The following is a 17866-nucleotide window of genomic DNA, read 5'->3' as shown; positions in this document are numbered from 1 at the left end:
TTATAATTCTCTATAGGCTGTTGTGACGAGAGAGAAGGAAATATAATTTGGATCAGTATTTTAAATTGCTTTGGGTCACTTTATATGAAAATATGTAATGACAAGTACCCCATGGCAAATTATAATTAAGACGAATCTACACATGGCTAAATTGTTGCCTACATTTCCGGGCAAAATTATTATTATTTTGATGATAATTTTGGACTCGTATCCTTTTTGGAAAAAGTACGACCATCGTTTGGTGTAAATATGTGTTAGGTTTCACTAAAAATTTAAATGTTTATGGTGATGTAACCTACCTCCGAGAAAACTCAAAATATGTGTCAATTTTCGTGAAATATTAAGTTAATACTGAAATAATGAAATACTGAGGTTACATCACCACAAACATTTAAATTTTAACTGAAATCTAACACATTTTAACACCGAACGATGGTCGTACTTTTTCCAAAAAGAATACGAATCCAAAATTATAATCAAAATAATAATAATTTTGCCCGGAAATGTAGGCAACAATTTAGCCATGTGTAGATTCGTCTTAACTGGTTTTCGGAACTCACGCCCTGATCATAACAGCTTATAGTGTGAAAACTCAACTTGAAGAATTTTTTTGGCGTGAAGTTGATATCGTCGAATATTATGATCAGAGCGAGAAGTCCGAAGACCACTTAAGAGGGTACAGTGAAAAAACTACTGTAAAAACTGTATTTCGAAACGCCCTAATGTAGGCTACAATTTCAGTGTACTAGTGTATCTTCTTAATTATAAACTCTTTTCAAATATTTTCAAATACATTGTCCCAAGGCGAGGTAAAATAACTGATCCATTTCTTTCTCAATTGTCATAAGTCTATAGACTTTCCAAATCCTCGTTCGCGCAACAAAGAAATAAGCTTATAACTTCATGGTAAAAAATGATTTTTAAGAATGTAACGGCAAAAAATATGTTGCAGATCTACTACTTCAAAGGGCCAACAGTTAAATATGGGAGTATTTGCTAAGTTTGTCTTTGTAAAAATAAACGGAACATTCAGTGACAAAATGAAAATTAAAAGGGAAGGGAAACAAATACTGAGATCGTTAAGTTTAACCAGTGAATTTTGACAAGTCTACCCGTATAAATTACATGGGTAGACCTGTCAAAATTTTCACTGTGAATTTCACCAGAGATTACTGTACGCACTCCAAAAGCAAAAGGGGTGAAATTAGGGATAAGCAGCAAAGAATATACGAAAGAATCATGAGTGAAAAGAAGTAGTTTTTTTTTAAGTATGTATGTACATAGTACGAAGACGTGTTCAGATTTATATGAAAATCTTGGTAATATCTGAAGTAAGGTACCTATTCGTAGAAGTTCGGACATGTCACCATACTGTAGTAACTTATGTTCATACATTCTTCCCCGGTGTCCAGAAAATCGATTTCATTGGTTGAAGAAGACTCCACACTTTCATGCGGTTTATGCTGTTAAACTTATTTGGAGGTTTAAATAAATTTAGAAATTCTTCTTCTGATGGTTGTAGTTTTACATGATTGCTTACTGTATCCATACCGGATCTTCGCATGTTCTGATGGCGACCGTCAACAATTTTTAGAAATATTAGTCAAATTCTCGGCCAAATTCGTCATTTTTACGCTACTTATAAAATGTTCCAATGCATATGGATTCCCATTTTCAGCCACTTATCGAATGTTATTTAAGAACAACTGAAGCAACTCCTTTACAATCGGTTCATGACGACGACGACACGAATCATTTCAGTTCATTTAACTTTGCCAAAAGGCAGGTCACTTTTAATTGTTCAGGTGCGTCTGTTAAACTGGTATTCATTATCATACTTTGTTTTTAAATTGAGAACCAAGACACTTGTTTCCCCAATATTCGTAATCGAAAACGTGTTCCACTGCAGCGTATATTTATAAGGTGAGGAAGTTTTTGTTTTCATTTGTTAACTACTTAAAGAGTAGAGTGGACATCACCAGTGGTTCACATAAACGTGTCGACTAATTTTTCATTGTCTTCTACAAGATGGCTAGCATTTGGTATATTTTGACGACTCTCGTCATACTTACGAGCGAGACGGCGTTGGGTTACGATAATCATCGATGTTCGGATTTCGGATCATGGCAGCAGGGTTGTGCAGGACCAGATACCTCGGCCTGCGCTGTACCAACCGAGTCCGGAGCATATTGCATTTCTCGATGCTTCAATGGGGCCTGCAGTTGGTCCCATGATGCTGCACGTGACTTTAAAAAATACATCTGCAATACCTATGGTTATGCAGCCGATTTTGTTGCGGCAGAAAATGGTGAAACCGATTTGGCTATACACAGATATAAGAGCTCAACTTGTGCCAGTTATGATAATACATTCGATTTTGTACCATACGCTCAAAGATACCCGGGAACGCAACAACCCCCCAATGACCGGATTCCTAAATAGATTTTGATCGACACTTTCGTTGAGTAAATATTTTGAAGATGACAATAAAATCAACTCTTTCCATTGTAACTTTTTGATTTTCTAAAATTGTGTTTTTACAAAAAAATTAATTCTAGTTTCATCACCTGCAGTGAAAGTTTCGACCTCCGCGGGTCTTGTATTTTTCCTTGTGCTCAAACTAATGCTTGATTTCCTCTTACGCCGTTTACACTCCGTTTACTCTTTGAGCAATAAAAAAGAGGCGTGGTTTAGCTAAACGGAGCATAAACGGCGTAAGAGGAAATCAAGCATAATTTCATATTAAACTAAGACTAAGACACAGATGGAAACCGAATCGGCGATGGAAGAACTTTTTTATAGTTTAGAGCTGCAGTTCAGAAGACAAAAATAGGTGATGTTCTTTATGCATTTGGTTGCATTGCAGCTTATGCAGAGGTCTCTACTCTCTGCTTTCTCTAATCTAATTTTTCCCATCGTTTTGGAAGGTTAACGAGAGTAGTTATAGTCAACAGCCATAATTTATACCAACAAATCCACACAAAAATGCCGAATTCATTCTTATGAGCGGGCTGACAAATTCCAATATTGATCTACTTATTGAGGGTCATTAATAAAAAGAAAACACAATGTGTCTATGGTGTCTAATCCTGGGCAACTATGTGAAGAGAATGTTAACTGTTAATGCTCAAATCTCATTTTTTTTACTACTCAGCTGATTAGATTATAAGTTGGTACCAAACCAATTGATTTGACAAAAAATTATATTAATTACGAAATCACTACTCGTGTACAGCATACAGCATATATGCGAGACACTACCACTATGGTGTGTATTGTATGTTATGTATGTGCCCAATCATGCCCATGAAGAATGATTTCGAAGAATTATGTCCGGGTTGAAACATTATATAGTAAGAGATGTAACGCAGTTGGACATAATAAAGTTTGATGTTTTAAACTTAGCCGATTTGACCGTTTGAAATAATTTTCCTGGTATCCAGAACCTGGTCTTTGAAGAATTCGATTGTTTAATAAAGACTTTGGTTTCTTCGTTTTTAAATTTTATTCCAAAGGCTTAAATAAAGTTTCGCGAAAACGTCACACCAGTTAATTTAACAGTTTTGTTTTGTAAACACTTTCAACATTGAGATATTTCTTTAATATTACCAACACAATGTCCTATCAGAAGATAAGAAAAAGCTTTTTTTTATAGCTTCACCAGAGTACTATTACCCGTTGATCTAAGAATCGATTGAATTTGTACATCAGATGCATTGTTCGCCCATTCTCGTCAATTAAACTTTCAAGGACATTACTTTACAGAAACCGTTCAAAGGCACATGAGAAAAGTCCATTTTAAAAAACTTTTTACAAAGATCTTCGTAGCTTATCGAATAATTTTCCTCATATCCAGCTGCTTTAGCGGCTTTTTGTGCGGCAATTGTCGAAAATATTGTTGACGTTAGCTTCACACCAATACATCTCAGAAGCGGTGCTCGAGCTTTTAATATCTCGGTAGCTATTCCGCGGTTACGATATTTGTCCACCACACAAAGGCCAACAGCAAATATAATTCGGTGAACACCATAATGCTCCGAAACATTGGATTCGTTATTCAAAAAACCCACAATGTCTCTCAGATGATTGAAGTTGGGATCATTCGATGCCTGAAGATAAAGAAAGCTTGAGAAGAAGCTCATTTTCAAAGTAAATTAATTGAAATCACACCTCACTGTCTCTGTAAGTTAATGCATTTACTCCAACGATTTCCATTGTATCAATTTTTAAACAAACCAAAGAAATTTTCTCTTTAAACACATTCAGATACATTTGATTAACCCGACGCAGTCCGCATTCACTTGATAGCGTTTTCGCTGCTTTATGAAGCACGGCACCTTTTGCATGATTGTCTACAATTATTCTCACAGCTTCATCGAATCGATCTTCCGTTAAATCTTGAATCAAAAATCCTTCTATTTCATCCGAATTCTTTGATTTAATTTGAAACGTAGAATACACCATCGGACCTTGCAAGCCTTTCGGTCGCTCGAACTCCATTATTTTGATTATTATTTTTAGCACGCGAATATTTTTTAACGCTTACCACACGGAGGAACGTGATTTAGAATGCCCGCTGTGAATAAATAACTTGATGTGTGTTTTTACCATGGTCTGTTGCTTATCGAAATTACGTAGGCAAAAACGATATACTATCAGTTAAATAACAATGTTGGCGCATTTATTAGTTTCACAGACAGAAGTCAATCTTTATCGCGTACATCCACAAGTATTTTATCGAGATAAGTGGCTGAATAGAAAGCAAAATAGAAAATCTCTTCGATTGGAAAATGATCTGACGAATTTTACGAATTTATTCGTAGGTTCGTAGCCGGTCAAGCACATTAATATATATCATCAGACTGAACTTCGTTAATTCACAAATAATTTTCGTTCTGGAAAACTCTTTCCTTCGGGTTGGTGTTGAATTAATAATTGTGTGATTGGAACGATGATTTTTTGTGTCTGATACTAACGCTGAATTGTAACTGTAAATGTTTCTGATTTTCTCTCGCAACGTTCTTGTTACGATTTCAATTTTTATGAGCCCAGAGCTGTGATGATACTACCATGATAATGTTTTAATAACAAACATATACTAACTTAACGGCACTCATAAATCTACGTAGGTTGATTTGCGCCGGCGAAGTAAAGTTAGAAAATTAAATTTTTTTGACAAAAAATATAACTGGGCACTGTATCACTGTATCATCAGAGAACATTTTAATGAACATATAAGTGCTAGACGTATCCTAAATGCGGAGCTTTCATTACAAGCGTCATGTGTATATAAAAGCTGCAACAACAACAACAACACTAATACAATGATGATTATTTACAAATAAATCGATTGTAGTGCGTTGCAAGTGAATGGCCATTGATTCCATTCAGCACACAGGCAGTTTTATTGAAGGGATTTTTTCGGGCATAGAAAATTACCATTAGAGTAAACGGCAGGTCTGTACTTCGGTATTACTTTTCTAACAGTTCTGTACGTTCTTCATCTTTAATAGGAATGTTTTGTAGTTTTCCGCTATCTTAGGCAGACAAAAAATATAAATAATGTGAAACAGTCACACTGCTCATAACTATAACCCAACCTTATCAGTTTCTACGCTGGGAGCTGCGGGAATCCACTCTTAATTGCAAAAAAAAATATGCGTACATATTGAAAACGTCCATTTATTTTTGTAAGATTTCTTAAATTTGTACTGAAAACAATGGTTGTTCATGCTCGAGTACCAGCTGAGTTAAATTGGCCACTGCGTGAAATAACATCGGATGTTTATCTAAACTATGGCGGAACTCATGTTTTAAAATATTGAACTGTTTCATGCGTTTGTTAACGGTTTCGTGGCGCGACATTATACGCTTATGAAGCGTACCATTTTCAGCAGTGGGTAAAATAAAGTACGTTTGATCTTTGTATCCTCTGTCGGCAATTGTTTTTTCACCAGGAGCTACCGAATGAACGTATAGTTCGTACGCCAACTTCAGGTCAGGATACAAGCCGCCCGGGTAGCCACCAAACACCCAAACAATGTGTCCCGTTCGTATGTTAAGCCCTATTTCATAACGCAATCCTGCGCTCTTAAATTTGTGGCTAAACCATCCTTTATTAAATGGCGCAATTTAATTTATTAAATTTATTAAATGGCGCAATTCCTGAGCAATTGGAATTGGAAAGAATGTTTACTTCGAGTGAAATAAATGCTTCTTCATCTGCTGACAGCGTCAGAAAATCGAACGACATGTTCATTAAGTTTTCAGCACAAGTATTCGCTAGTCATTTTCGTGAAACGAGAGCAAGATTGGGACTAGGTACAAAGAACAAAACATTACTCTATGTGAATTTATAAGTAATCAATTTCTCTCAGCCGCGGCTATACCGGTGGATCTTGGTGGAAAAATTGCGGAACTTGGATCATCAGCAATTAATACGACTACAACATCACACGCATTGGGATCCTATGAAGAGGAATATGGTGATTATGTACCACATCCACGCACTGACTTCAATTCTCCTGTCAACACTTGGATGTACACCGATGTCGTGCGTAAACTCGACTTTGTTTGTGTTTTGGTGCCAATGCTGACTGGTACTACTAACGTTGATTTTACTTTGCCATTGGATGGATTATCTCTTGATATAGAATTTACATGGCCGCGTCCCGTTTTTGACGCTTCAGTTCTATTTCGAGAGCAGATCAAAAAGAAAACGTTGAATATGTCAGATCCAGAAGTGCATGCGTTTTGTATGCAACAATCGAAAAATAACATAACTGCGAAGAATTTGCCGACAAGTCGAATTTCGGTAAAGCTGCCGTGCAAAGTGATGCGTGAACCTTCGACATGGAAGAAAACGACATCAACAATTGATGGATTACGAATGGTTTATATGAAATTTACCGCTATGCAGAAGGAAATGTTTATAGAGGAAGCCGACACTTCACTCAAATGGGATTGAGTGAGGTTAATGTAATATAATTCAATAAACAAGTTTGACTTTATTCAGAGATATTTTTTTCGATTGAGAGTGGATTCCCGCAGCTCCCTGTCATTAAGTCTGAGAATTTAACTTGAGACTCAGATGATTAGAACGTTTGATTTAGTGCCAATTAATTACATCGCTTTTACATCGCCCAAACAGGCATTCCGTTTCGGTACCAAAACAGCTAGTCCAGTAAGAATGACACTCATCAACTGTTTCCACTGTTTCCGACTGCATTACAGTTATACCAACATTGTCAATATTGGTCGACTAGTAACTAACATTCTAATCGATTGTACCATTTTACATCTCACTCTTCTGCATGATGACAAATTTTGCATGAAGTTTACCGAATGTCTGCTGAAGCAGCTATAATGCACAACAGACCTAATTTAGGACTTTCAATAGACGTACAATATTAATGATCCTTTCCATAATTTTACCATACAAACATAAAATTAAAATCTTCAATCTGATGTATTCGGTGAATTACTTTTTTTTTTGTTAAATAAAGTATATCCCATCCCATACACATCGTAGTATGAATACTTATATGTATCCTAAAAGCCACATACATACACAGCTAAATAAATTATTCTTGTTCATTGTGCGTTACAGAAAAAAAAACAAATTCCATTTGCCAAAATTTTCTAAAAACAAAAATTGTTCGTCTGACAAGAGTGTGTACAACTGCGCATGACATCATACCAATCCAACTCTGTAACGAAGTTCCTAAACCAACCCGACAATCGTATACCAAATTCAATATCGTTCAACAAAAAGCGGACGTCTCTGCTTAATTGCATCCATTCGTTATACCAATTCGTTATTCGCTGTGCACTTCCTATTTAAACGTTTTTTCGGATTCCCCCAGTGGCTTGTAACAATATTATATTGGTGCGCGTTTTGCAAAAAAATCAAGTATTTAAAAAAATTAAATTAAAAATCGTTTTTGGCTGATAACACACAATCTAATAGTGGGGCAGCAGATGAAAATAAAAAAGTATTTACAATTTTATTGCTGTTGTCACAGTTATAACACTTCAGCATGAAAGATGTTCTAAAGTCGTGAATGAAGCGAGAGATTTTTTAGACAATTGCCTAAACGTCAATAGAAATATTTTATAACACAAATCGTTGTTGTCTAAAATTTCGATTTCTTGAAAGAAAGAAAAAAAATAATTAAAAACCGACTCATTCAGGGCTGGTAAAAAAATCAAAAATGTACTAATCGACAACCATAAAATATGTTCTAAGTTATTGTGACCCTGGCTGGTTCGAACGAAAATTATAATGGACGAAAATTGCAAAGGATTTTGTGGATGCTGAAGCTGATTTGTACAATAAAAGACAAACTTTCGGAACTTTTATTGGGAAAATTGATTCGGACAGACGATTCTGTGTTTGTGATCACTGTCAGTGAGAAAAGTTCCAATATTATATCTCTGTGTTCGGTATATTCATTCAACACTGTCATATAAATTGGTATATACAAGAACTTTTCTCTTGTTTGTGCATGTAACAACCATACACATATATAAATACATGGCTGGCTAGACGCGGAGGGGTAACACGGGGCGCACGTATGATAACTCTGTGTCCATATACGATTACATATATGTTTGTGTGGCTCGACTATTTGATCTCTGTGAAGTTTTAATTCGAAAAAAATTGTGTAACTCGATAAATTGTGTATTTTTATAGGTAAACTCATTGTTTCAGTGCTAAAAAACGTTTTGAACAGTCTGAAAACAGTGCCTTGAACGCATTTTTAATATTTTGGACGATTAATAAATTAATTGTTTGGTAAGTACACACAAAAAGGATGTTCAAATTTTGACAATGCAATTTTTTTTTATTCGTTTTCGTTCGTAGTTGCACCCATAGATTACAATTTTCTTTTCTTTTTCTTTTTTGCAAATCATACAGTGTGAATAGGCTATTGTCTATTTTGAGGTCAATGATTTGTCCGGTGTTGGATGAAATTTTAACGAAAATGGGATATATCAATGGCCTTATGATGAATGGACATAAATGTTTAGATCATTGTACCCGAAAATGTTCAATTAATAAATCACTGTGCGATTTTTATTTCACGAAATGTGCAGACATATACGTGTATATGAATGGGTACAAAACACACATCGACAAATTCTGGTTTTTATGTGTGACGTTGTTACCGATATTTGCTGAGATGTGTGTTGAACAAGTAAAATAAAAGAGAATAGAATACAATCAACGAAAATAGTTGAACGAGTGCTAAATACGTTTTTAATATACCACTTTTTGAGAATTCTTGATTATTTTTACTATGGTGGAAAAGTGCTAACCTTTAGGGTTTATCAATGACACAATTGTGAATGGATTTTATATTGTTCGGTAAACAATTAGCAACATTGTAAAAGAAAGGTAGAGATGCTCGATTCTATTATGGGAGCTGTATTCGACTAGACGTACTACATTAATCACATAGTGAATGAAGGGAAATGTCGGAGTTTTGTGTTTGTTTTTCAAAACCACCATTTGACTAGTGAAAATATGATACTGCAGGCTACAAAATGTTTATTCTCTAGTCGTAATGAAAGGTCTCAACACTTCTTTCGTTTTTCGGACTCATATATCCAGTTTGGACTGCCAGGATAAGGTGACCACAATTTCGCTTCTTGTCAGTTTGAAAAATCTTCTTAGACACTATGTCTAGGTTGGTTTTGTCCAATGAAATTACCATTACGGTTCTCTGACAAAGCAAGCCCTTGGAGTGAAGAGAAGCTAGTTTTATAGAAAATGTGTAGGAACAGGTTATTATTGACACAATGTCATTGGCCTTTAGCCGGAACTACTTTTTCTCAAAATTAAAAATCGAATTAAGCTAAAACCAAAATGAATGTACTCAAATGGATTTCGTCTACATCCAATTTCGTCGACTACATGGTCAGTATATTGAATGACCACTGGATTTTGCACTAAAATCTTTTCTCTGTATACGAGTTTAAGTCGTATTTCGGACCAAAAAGAATTCACCCATTCGTGTCAATACCCTAAAATTGTCTCAATGCAAAAAAAAAAATGGCATTTCGGTTGAGACAGTCTAAAGAATCCGCAACAGTGAGAACTATGACAATAGAATTAATTTGGGCAACCCTTTCTACTTCGTTTTATCGTCTACAGTCTACACTTATACAAATCCACCGATTATTGCAAACAATACATTCACTTCTATAATCAGCTGCACATTTTAATTATACACATAAAGTGGTAAGGTAACAAATACGCAGACAAAACATTTCAATTCTGCGCAATGCAGATTGGTAACAAACACCAACGTAATTCCCATTGTTGTAAAGTGAAATATTTCCTCAATACATCAAAGAATAAAATGTGTGTATGGTGGGCTCTGGGATGAATTGATTTCAGCATGGATAGATGTGTGAGATAAGGAAATAAATAGATATGCGAATCCATTTAAATTCCTTATTCCAATTTTTTTATTCTGTTTCTTTCAAATCATCTTTTGTAATTCATTGAATCGAAAGAATGAAGTGACATATTGGGATTAAATTGTAAATTTTTTGTTTATTCGGTTTCAGTAAAATGCAGCAACCCCGTTATAGTCCGGCACCGCCAATACCAACTGGAATCAGACCACCGCCACCCATGGCTCGCCCACCAGCTTTTGCCAATGTAAGTTCCGCTTTACTATACAGTGTATCCTATTTATACCGATTCAAAATATTGAGCACATTGGCGTGAGAGCGTTCGTACACCATGTTCAATCGATCTGGTAGAACATTTGGTACATAGTATCGTGTTTAGATGCTAATAGAATTGAAAATTTTTCGGATCTTTCGATTTTACATTTAACAGAGGATGTACGTTCCAAGAAATGTTCACAACGTATCGTTAATTCAAATTTAAAACCTAGAAAATATATTCCGAATAACTCTTTGAAAAGAGAAAAGTCCCCTTAGGGACTGAGAGATTCGAATGCCGTGGTATAGATAGCTGGAGATTTATCAATGCTTCTTATTCTCACCACAGGGTGGAATTGAATCAAGTTTTATTTCGGGCTTTATCTCTCGATAATATTGATTGTGTACTGGCACACCGGTAACACCGGTAATGGCAATGTATTGTATCTGTTTATGTCTATTGAAAACTGAATGAAAAGTTGTGGAGGTTTAATATGGTAAATTTAAAAGAAAACGAAACGTCTTATCGGCGAAACTTTCTTTTGTACAGATTTTATCGCAACTTTTATAAGGACTCAGTGTAGTCGTAAATGAGTTCATTGAAAAATTCACTCGTAAATGAAAAAAAAAATCATTTTAAAAGTTGTGTCAGGGAAACTTTATGTGACAACCTCCATTAATCTAATTAAATTTTTATATCTGCCACTAAATTTGAAAGTAAATTTTTTTTTTGGAGATAAAAAATTTCATTTGCATAGTGAAACCGTATCGTATTTACACATCTGGAAGTCATCGGTGTAACCTTTGCGACAAATTTGAATTTTTCTCTCTTGTCAACGTATCATATCTGCTGCAATCTGAAATGATGTCTCGTAGTCCTACCAGACTACGCACCAGACTTCAGAAATCACAATACGCAAATGCATCATAGCTTATGTTCGACTTGTCCACTCAAAATGTAGTTGAAAAGCTCGACTGTAGAGAAATACATAACATAGTTTTTATAACAAGTTCATATCTATTTTGTTCTCTCGGACACACGGATTCAACCAAACATACGTTACCAACCAAATAAAAATCGGAAATCGGAATGAATTTGACAATGAGCCTGCTACGATTTAATATCGTGAAAATATGCTACCCGCCATACAGTTGTAGCGAAAAACTTACGTTGCACCACCAACCGAAAGTCAATAAACCCTAAAAATGTTCTATGTGACACCCACTGTCCATGTAGCTTTTTTGATTATTGGCTAAAGTTCGCTTTTCGTAATGAAAATTTCGAAAACGAAACATAACTCACATTGTTTAGAATGAACCTGCAGTAAAGAGAGTGTGCCGTTACAAACATCTGTTCACTACTACCACACTGACAAGGAAAATTCATATCGTGTCGTTTAAAATGTTCAAAATCGAGAATTTTACCAACACAAACCAAAAATACCCTCTTCAACTGAGTGCCGTTGCCGTAAGAGTTTTTGCTATATGTTTTTACATGCACATTCGGTTTTCGTTCTCTCAATAAAACTTCGCGAATGAAAACATGGTGTCCAGGGAGTGGCTCTAAATAAAACAACATAAAAAAGTCAGCCAGTTCAACGTTAACACTGTCCAAATTTTAAGGAATATCGTACGAATCTACGAATACCGACAGAATAGCATAGTTGTCATTTAGCTGGTTTCATTTCCGACCGTATAAATCATCAGATTGTGAATTGAATCGGTTTCGTTTTTCGTGTGAAAATTATTGTGAAAAGCCGATAAACAAAAGGTGGCTCTTCTCTGTACAATATCATCATTGTGCTGGATTTTTATTTGTTTATTTCAGTGTGTTCGACTGATGAAGCAATAAATTTATATTCGCTGCTGTCAATGTAAAGGTTTCGTTTTGATCGAACACCAGTTAAGTGTATTGTCACTAAATTTAAAGACTTGACAGTATTAACGTTCATTAAATTGTGGAACATAAGAAAAAAACATTCTTGAGACACCGGAATCTAATTAAGTGATGATAGTGACATCCAACTAAATAAAGTCAACGAAAACGTAGAAAAATGATGGTATGATTCTTGAAATATTTTTTTTATTGTAACAAACTATTTACGTAACGTGCCGGATCAGTGCCCGCATACACTTTTTGTTTTTAGTTCCTAACACACCGAACAATTTTGCTAAAAATGTCCCAATCATTATTACAATTTACTGTGGTTTTCATATGGTTTGGCAGTTGGTTATTATCGATCGCTAATTCACACAGTTCTCTGTCATAAGCGATACAATAACAATAGGTATATGCCAGAGTTACCATACACCATAATATACACATGTGAGCCGCAGAAAAGGGTGTGGAAATTCATGCAATGGCACGTTGCGTTTTGGGACATTTTTTTTTTTACAACTTTAGAATGTAAATAAGTCGTTTCAACACCCCAAAACTTGTTCGTAGTTTAGGTTGAGAAGTTGAGAATTGTTTTTGATAAAACTGCCAATATTTCCGAAAATAGAAGATGTTCGTATGAAGGTCTGTTTAAGAATTAGAAGATATTCGACAGAAAATTAGCTGAAGAAGCCCTGACTAAAAAACATAATTTTCGCTTTTAAGTACGTAATAAAAACTCGCGTCAGACAGGTTAAAGTACTTGCCAAATAAACATCTCATTATTCGTTCCGAAATATTCATTGAGATCAATCCGATGAGCAGAAAAAAAAAATCATTTTTCGTCGGTGTATAATGCTGACGTTTCCAGCATCTTCTCAATGTAAATAAAAAATGAATTTTCCAATTTTCGATGCAGACGATGTACGTAGACAATACTCAAGTCTTTCTAAATTTCACGAAAATAATATCGATCCGGGGTATGAAACTTTACATCTCGGTATTGCTCTCTTGTAAACTTTACTGCTTTTGCTATACGTATTTTTATGCTTATAGAAAAATTTCCTGCATTATATGCAGCATAGCCATTATAAGTTTTTGGTTTGCTACGTACAGCCGCTGCTGAGATTCTGGTTATTACGGAAATACATGATAAACTCTAACGAAAGCCAAGACAAATGCATCGCACAGCTTTTATATCCACATAAGGCGTGGCTGCTGTACATTGCACTTAAATTGTTTCTAGACTATTAAAACCACCCTGAAAACACATTTCCTTCGACTTTTTTTTGTTAGATATAAATGTCTGTCGATAGTCAAGAAAGAATGTTTCATTTTAAATGCATTCACTGCATTTGTGGTTGCAACAGCAATATCTTTTTTCAATTTAGGGAAAATTAGTTCCTACTAATTGCCATTGACTTTTGTCACAATAATACTCATTTAAACGAATAACTAAAACAGTTACAACAGCTCTTAGATCTGTGGGTCTTGGAAACCCTAATTTTAATTGCATTGTATATTGAGCGAACAGTTTACTGAACACATGGTGGCAACGTTTTTCTTCAAATCGATTTGTCATCAGTACTTTTTCTAGACTTTTTTTGCTTGATTATTAGTGCTCGCCACTAATGTACCAATTACAAATCGGAAAGTTTTCAATTAGTTTTTTGTTTAATGCATTGTAACATGTTATTACATAGAGAAATGTTCTATCAGGGTTCCTTAACGTTATAACTTTAAAGAAAAGTTCCAAGTTGTAACGTTATTGGTTGAACTTTTTGTCTTTTCGTTACAATTCTTAACGTTAAAAAATTCAAGCATATAATGTAACGTTATAATGTTATTTCTAAAAATCGTTCAGTATTCTGAAACCGTTGTTTTTAAATATCGTTACAGGTACAAATAAAGTTACAGATGTTCGTTACGGGCGTAACGTTACGAGCCGTAACTTTTAATTTTCGGTTCTGAAAAAAAAACGTTTTAAATCGACCGTTATTGCACCGTTACATCACGGAACAAAAAAATAACGATAAAAATAACGTTATGTCGGAACCCTGTGTTCTATAGTTACAAGGAAGCTTTTAATATCACATTCTATTTACTAGAATCTAGATGAGAATATGTCTGCTTAATCAATATTAAATGTTTGGTTCTGTACTTAGGGTGGGTCGTATTTAAAGTTTGATTTATTTTGAAATGCCTGACGAACATGCAGAAAAGACCAATGAATTGATTTCCAAAGAAAAAGTTAAAAAACAAAAATTAGTTTTTCGTAGGGTGTAGACAGGATATTCTATTTTTTCGGTAGTAAAGTGAGGGTACATACAATGCTGAATGATTTCTGTTACATGATGAAACCATAACCATATTGACTGGAGGTGATAGCCGAATAATGGAGCTTTAAAACGGCACTAACATGTTGGCGATCGAAATCTCCACTCGGACACGATAGCCCTGTCAACTTTCGCGGCCATGACCAAAAATTGCAACTTTATTTGCGGATATAATCCACAAATCAAGACATAAACTATCGTGTGATGCATGCCTTAATCTTATGAAGAATTCAGGGCAGTTACACTTTTCGATATCGCACTTAAAGGGCTCGGGTGATTGATTTTTTCAATGTTAAAAATTCACTACACGAAATTTGACAGGACTACGCTGTCCGAGTGAAGATTTCGATCGCCAACAAGTTAGTGCAATTTTAAAGCTACATTATTCGGCTATCGACTCTAGTCAATAGTAATGGCTTCACCTCACATATTGTATACAACTTCACTCTACTACCACGGAAATCTAATATCCTGTCTGCGCCCTGTGGAAAACAAATTTTTTCATTTTATTTTTTGAAATACATTCTTTGGGACATTAATGTTTAAAAAAAACTCAAAGTTTTAATACGACCCATCCTATTATGTACTGTAGCGCATTAGTTATACCTCCAGGTCTTACGTTTTTGTTTCTTGACATCCCTCAGATGTCACAAATTTTATCATTTCGTAGACAGGTTTTTCGCTTCCGTATTAACGTTTTTTGCACCGAGACGTTATTCAAATTTTATAACAGTGGCACTTGTCTTCATCGAAATTCTTTACCTGATCCCCACTTTTCGTTCATATATTCACTGCACGTACCGTAAATGACACAATTTTTCAAAATGTCTTCCTCCCTTTCCAAAAAAAAAAACTAAAAATGTTTATTTTTAGTGCTATCCGAAAATTTGAACGAACTTTTATAAGTGTCGTATATACATAATGTGCTTTGTAGAGTGTGGTGAATGTTCAACATTTTGTTTATAATTATAAATCGTCAGCGAAGCGTAACAAAAACTTGTTAAAGTTTGAAAAGCGTTTCGAGTACCTACTACCTACTAAAATAATGTTGGAAAAAACGTTTGGTGCTTGGTGTGATGATGTATTTTTATTAGGCGGCCACCGCATCCAATATGGTAATAACATTGTATGATTTCGTGTGAGAAGTGTCATAGATAGAGCAGAATTTCATTTGTTAAATAAATGTGTTCGTCGGATGGCGATATTTTATTTCAATTTTAGCGAGAAGCGTCAATGGTAGAACAATGACTTTTCACAAACAACATTTCGCATAAATGTTATTGTCCTGACGAGTGTGCTTAAATACCTGGCTTTCCTCTTAAGATGTGAATCTCATTGTTTTGTATATGTATATGTACAAAACATCCATTAAGACAAAGCTTTTGTACGCAAGCAAATAGCTCTTCACATTCACGCACTTAATTTTTTGTTTAAGTAAAATGAATATTCACTCACTGCAGTCTGCAACACAAAAACACACTTTTACAGCTAAAAATCGACATTTCCATAAATTATATTTAATCCACGTGAAACTTTCTTCTGTGAAGATTGCCGTATTGGAGTTCTACCTCTAAAATTTACAAACGTTTTAAGCGACTACGGAAACTTCTAAACTTGCAGCCGGGAATATTTTGATTTTTGATTGTTAATCATTTCAGATATTCTGTTACGTTTGGTATTGTGAAAGCTCGCGAAAAGCGGAAAGTGGGTGTGAACACATTCCAATTTTCAGTTTCTCTGTAAACATTCTACATCGAGTTCATACTCGGCGCGTGGTTCATTGATACCAATAGTCATTAAGTATGGTTTCCTCTCAACAAAAAATACTCCATGAGAGAGCGAACTGTCAAGTAAAAAAAGCAAAAATTGAAAAAAAAATTGTTTGAATGCTTTTTTGGTAAGTGGAAATCAAGCCTTACCGTACTAGTCGAAATTCGAGTCAGGCCCAGCCTGGCTACCAAAAGACGCGTCGAGCAATCTGCTTAAAGTTAAAAAGGCTTATGAAGCATGGACAAAACGAGTCATATGAAGATATGTTTATTGTGGCTGCAAAAATGTCCTCAGCCACGGCAGAGTAAAATAAACCAGGCAGGAGCGGTTCATTTTCAAAACGTCAAATAAGGGACCTAATACACTGAATGAAAATGAACTCAAATGAACACTGACATAAATTGAAAAATTTTATTCGCAAAAAATATAAGGCTACTAGATTATTCAGGTCCCTAGTCAAATCAGCGCTCCTGCCTGGTTAACTTTACTCGTGCCTCAGCCTTTTTTGGCACATAAATGAGGCTTGAGAGCGGTAGAAAGACCTCTTGTTAATAATGTGTCAAAATAGTTGAAAATGTCGTGTAGTTGATTAGAGTTTGATTGTTCGTTGACGTTTTTCGTTTTTGTTACCCTGAGACGAAGTACAGAAAAATGACTTAAAATAACCCAAAGCAATAAGAATTTGGAAATTGATTAGTTCAAATTTGGCAATTGTTATATTTGAATTTGATTTTAAAGTACATTTCTTCCTGTATATACTTCGCTGTCAAAACAACTCTCATTGTTGTTGTCCTAAATACATCAAATCCGCCATGTACAATATTTACTTTAACGAACCACGCTTAATGATACTCAATTTTTCAAAGACATGAGTTGACTTCTTTGAACGAACTTTGTCAACTTTTATTGGAAAATAAAAGGCTAAACAACTTGTCATCAGAGACATTTGTAAAAGGAACATTTCAGATATATGTTCTTCTTTCAATCTACGTTACGCTGAAGCGAACAATTGAAAATTTCTTTTATTTATGCTTTCCTCGGGAAAGACATACAAAACATCAATATTCGTCTAACTGAGTAACTATCTATTGATAAATTAGATTTGATAGATGGGTTCATTGTAAAATTGGCAAAGGATAAATATGTAGCGTACATAACGTCGAATGCATTGACGTTTATTGAATATTGTTATCGTAAAGAGTTC

At 34.9% G+C, this 17866-nt stretch overlaps 3 protein-coding genes and 1 long non-coding RNA gene across 13 annotated transcripts in view; 3 read left to right on the top strand and 1 right to left on the bottom strand.

Annotated features, from left to right (window-relative positions):
• The first annotated feature begins 1718 nt into the window (after positions 1-1718).
• LOC119073802 lies at positions 1719-2511 on the top strand. Its single transcript, XR_005087091.1, has 2 exons — positions 1719-1923; positions 2029-2511. It is a non-coding gene; the product is annotated as an uncharacterized LOC119073802 (long non-coding RNA).
• A 1060-nt stretch (positions 2512-3571) lies between these two features.
• On the bottom strand, positions 3572-5075 carry LOC119073801. The gene is made up of 2 exons (XM_037179560.1): positions 4171-5075; positions 3572-4109 (listed from the first exon to the last, which is right to left on the bottom strand). Exons 1-2 carry the CDS (start codon positions 4498-4500, stop codon positions 3738-3740), a joined length of 702 nt encoding a protein of 233 aa, XP_037035455.1. The 5' UTR covers positions 4501-5075; the 3' UTR covers positions 3572-3737.
• A 1095-nt stretch (positions 5076-6170) lies between these two features.
• LOC119073800 lies at positions 6171-7020 on the top strand. Its single transcript, XM_037179559.1, has 2 exons — positions 6171-6321; positions 6378-7020. Exons 1-2 carry the CDS (start codon positions 6189-6191, stop codon positions 6965-6967), a joined length of 723 nt encoding a protein of 240 aa, XP_037035454.1. The 5' UTR covers positions 6171-6188; the 3' UTR covers positions 6968-7020.
• Positions 7021-7770: 750 nt separating this feature from the next.
• The window catches only part of LOC119073798 (protein alan shepard), a 62677-nt gene continuing 52581 nt past the window's right edge, over positions 7771-17866 (top strand). For 2 of the 10 annotated variants that reach the window (XM_037179540.1, XM_037179535.1), the window contains exons 1-2: positions 7775-8797; positions 10579-10672. In XM_037179540.1, coding sequence (XP_037035435.1) covers positions 10583-10672 — 90 coding nt within the window. In that variant the 5' untranslated portion in view covers positions 7775-8797; positions 10579-10582. Of the gene's footprint in view, positions 8798-9228; positions 9401-10578; positions 10673-12184; positions 12741-17866 lie in introns of those variants that run through there. The other 8 variants (XM_037179537.1, XM_037179533.1, XM_037179539.1 and 5 more) reach the window with 8 other exon arrangements.

The sequence above is a fragment of the Bradysia coprophila genome, unplaced genomic scaffold (genome assembly GCF_014529535.1).
Source record: "Bradysia coprophila strain Holo2 unplaced genomic scaffold, BU_Bcop_v1 contig_138, whole genome shotgun sequence".
NCBI lineage: Eukaryota > Metazoa > Arthropoda > Insecta > Diptera > Sciaridae > Bradysia > Bradysia coprophila.
The sequence above is the reverse complement of the archived record's forward strand: the minus strand, read 5'-3'. Positions and strand labels throughout refer to the sequence as shown.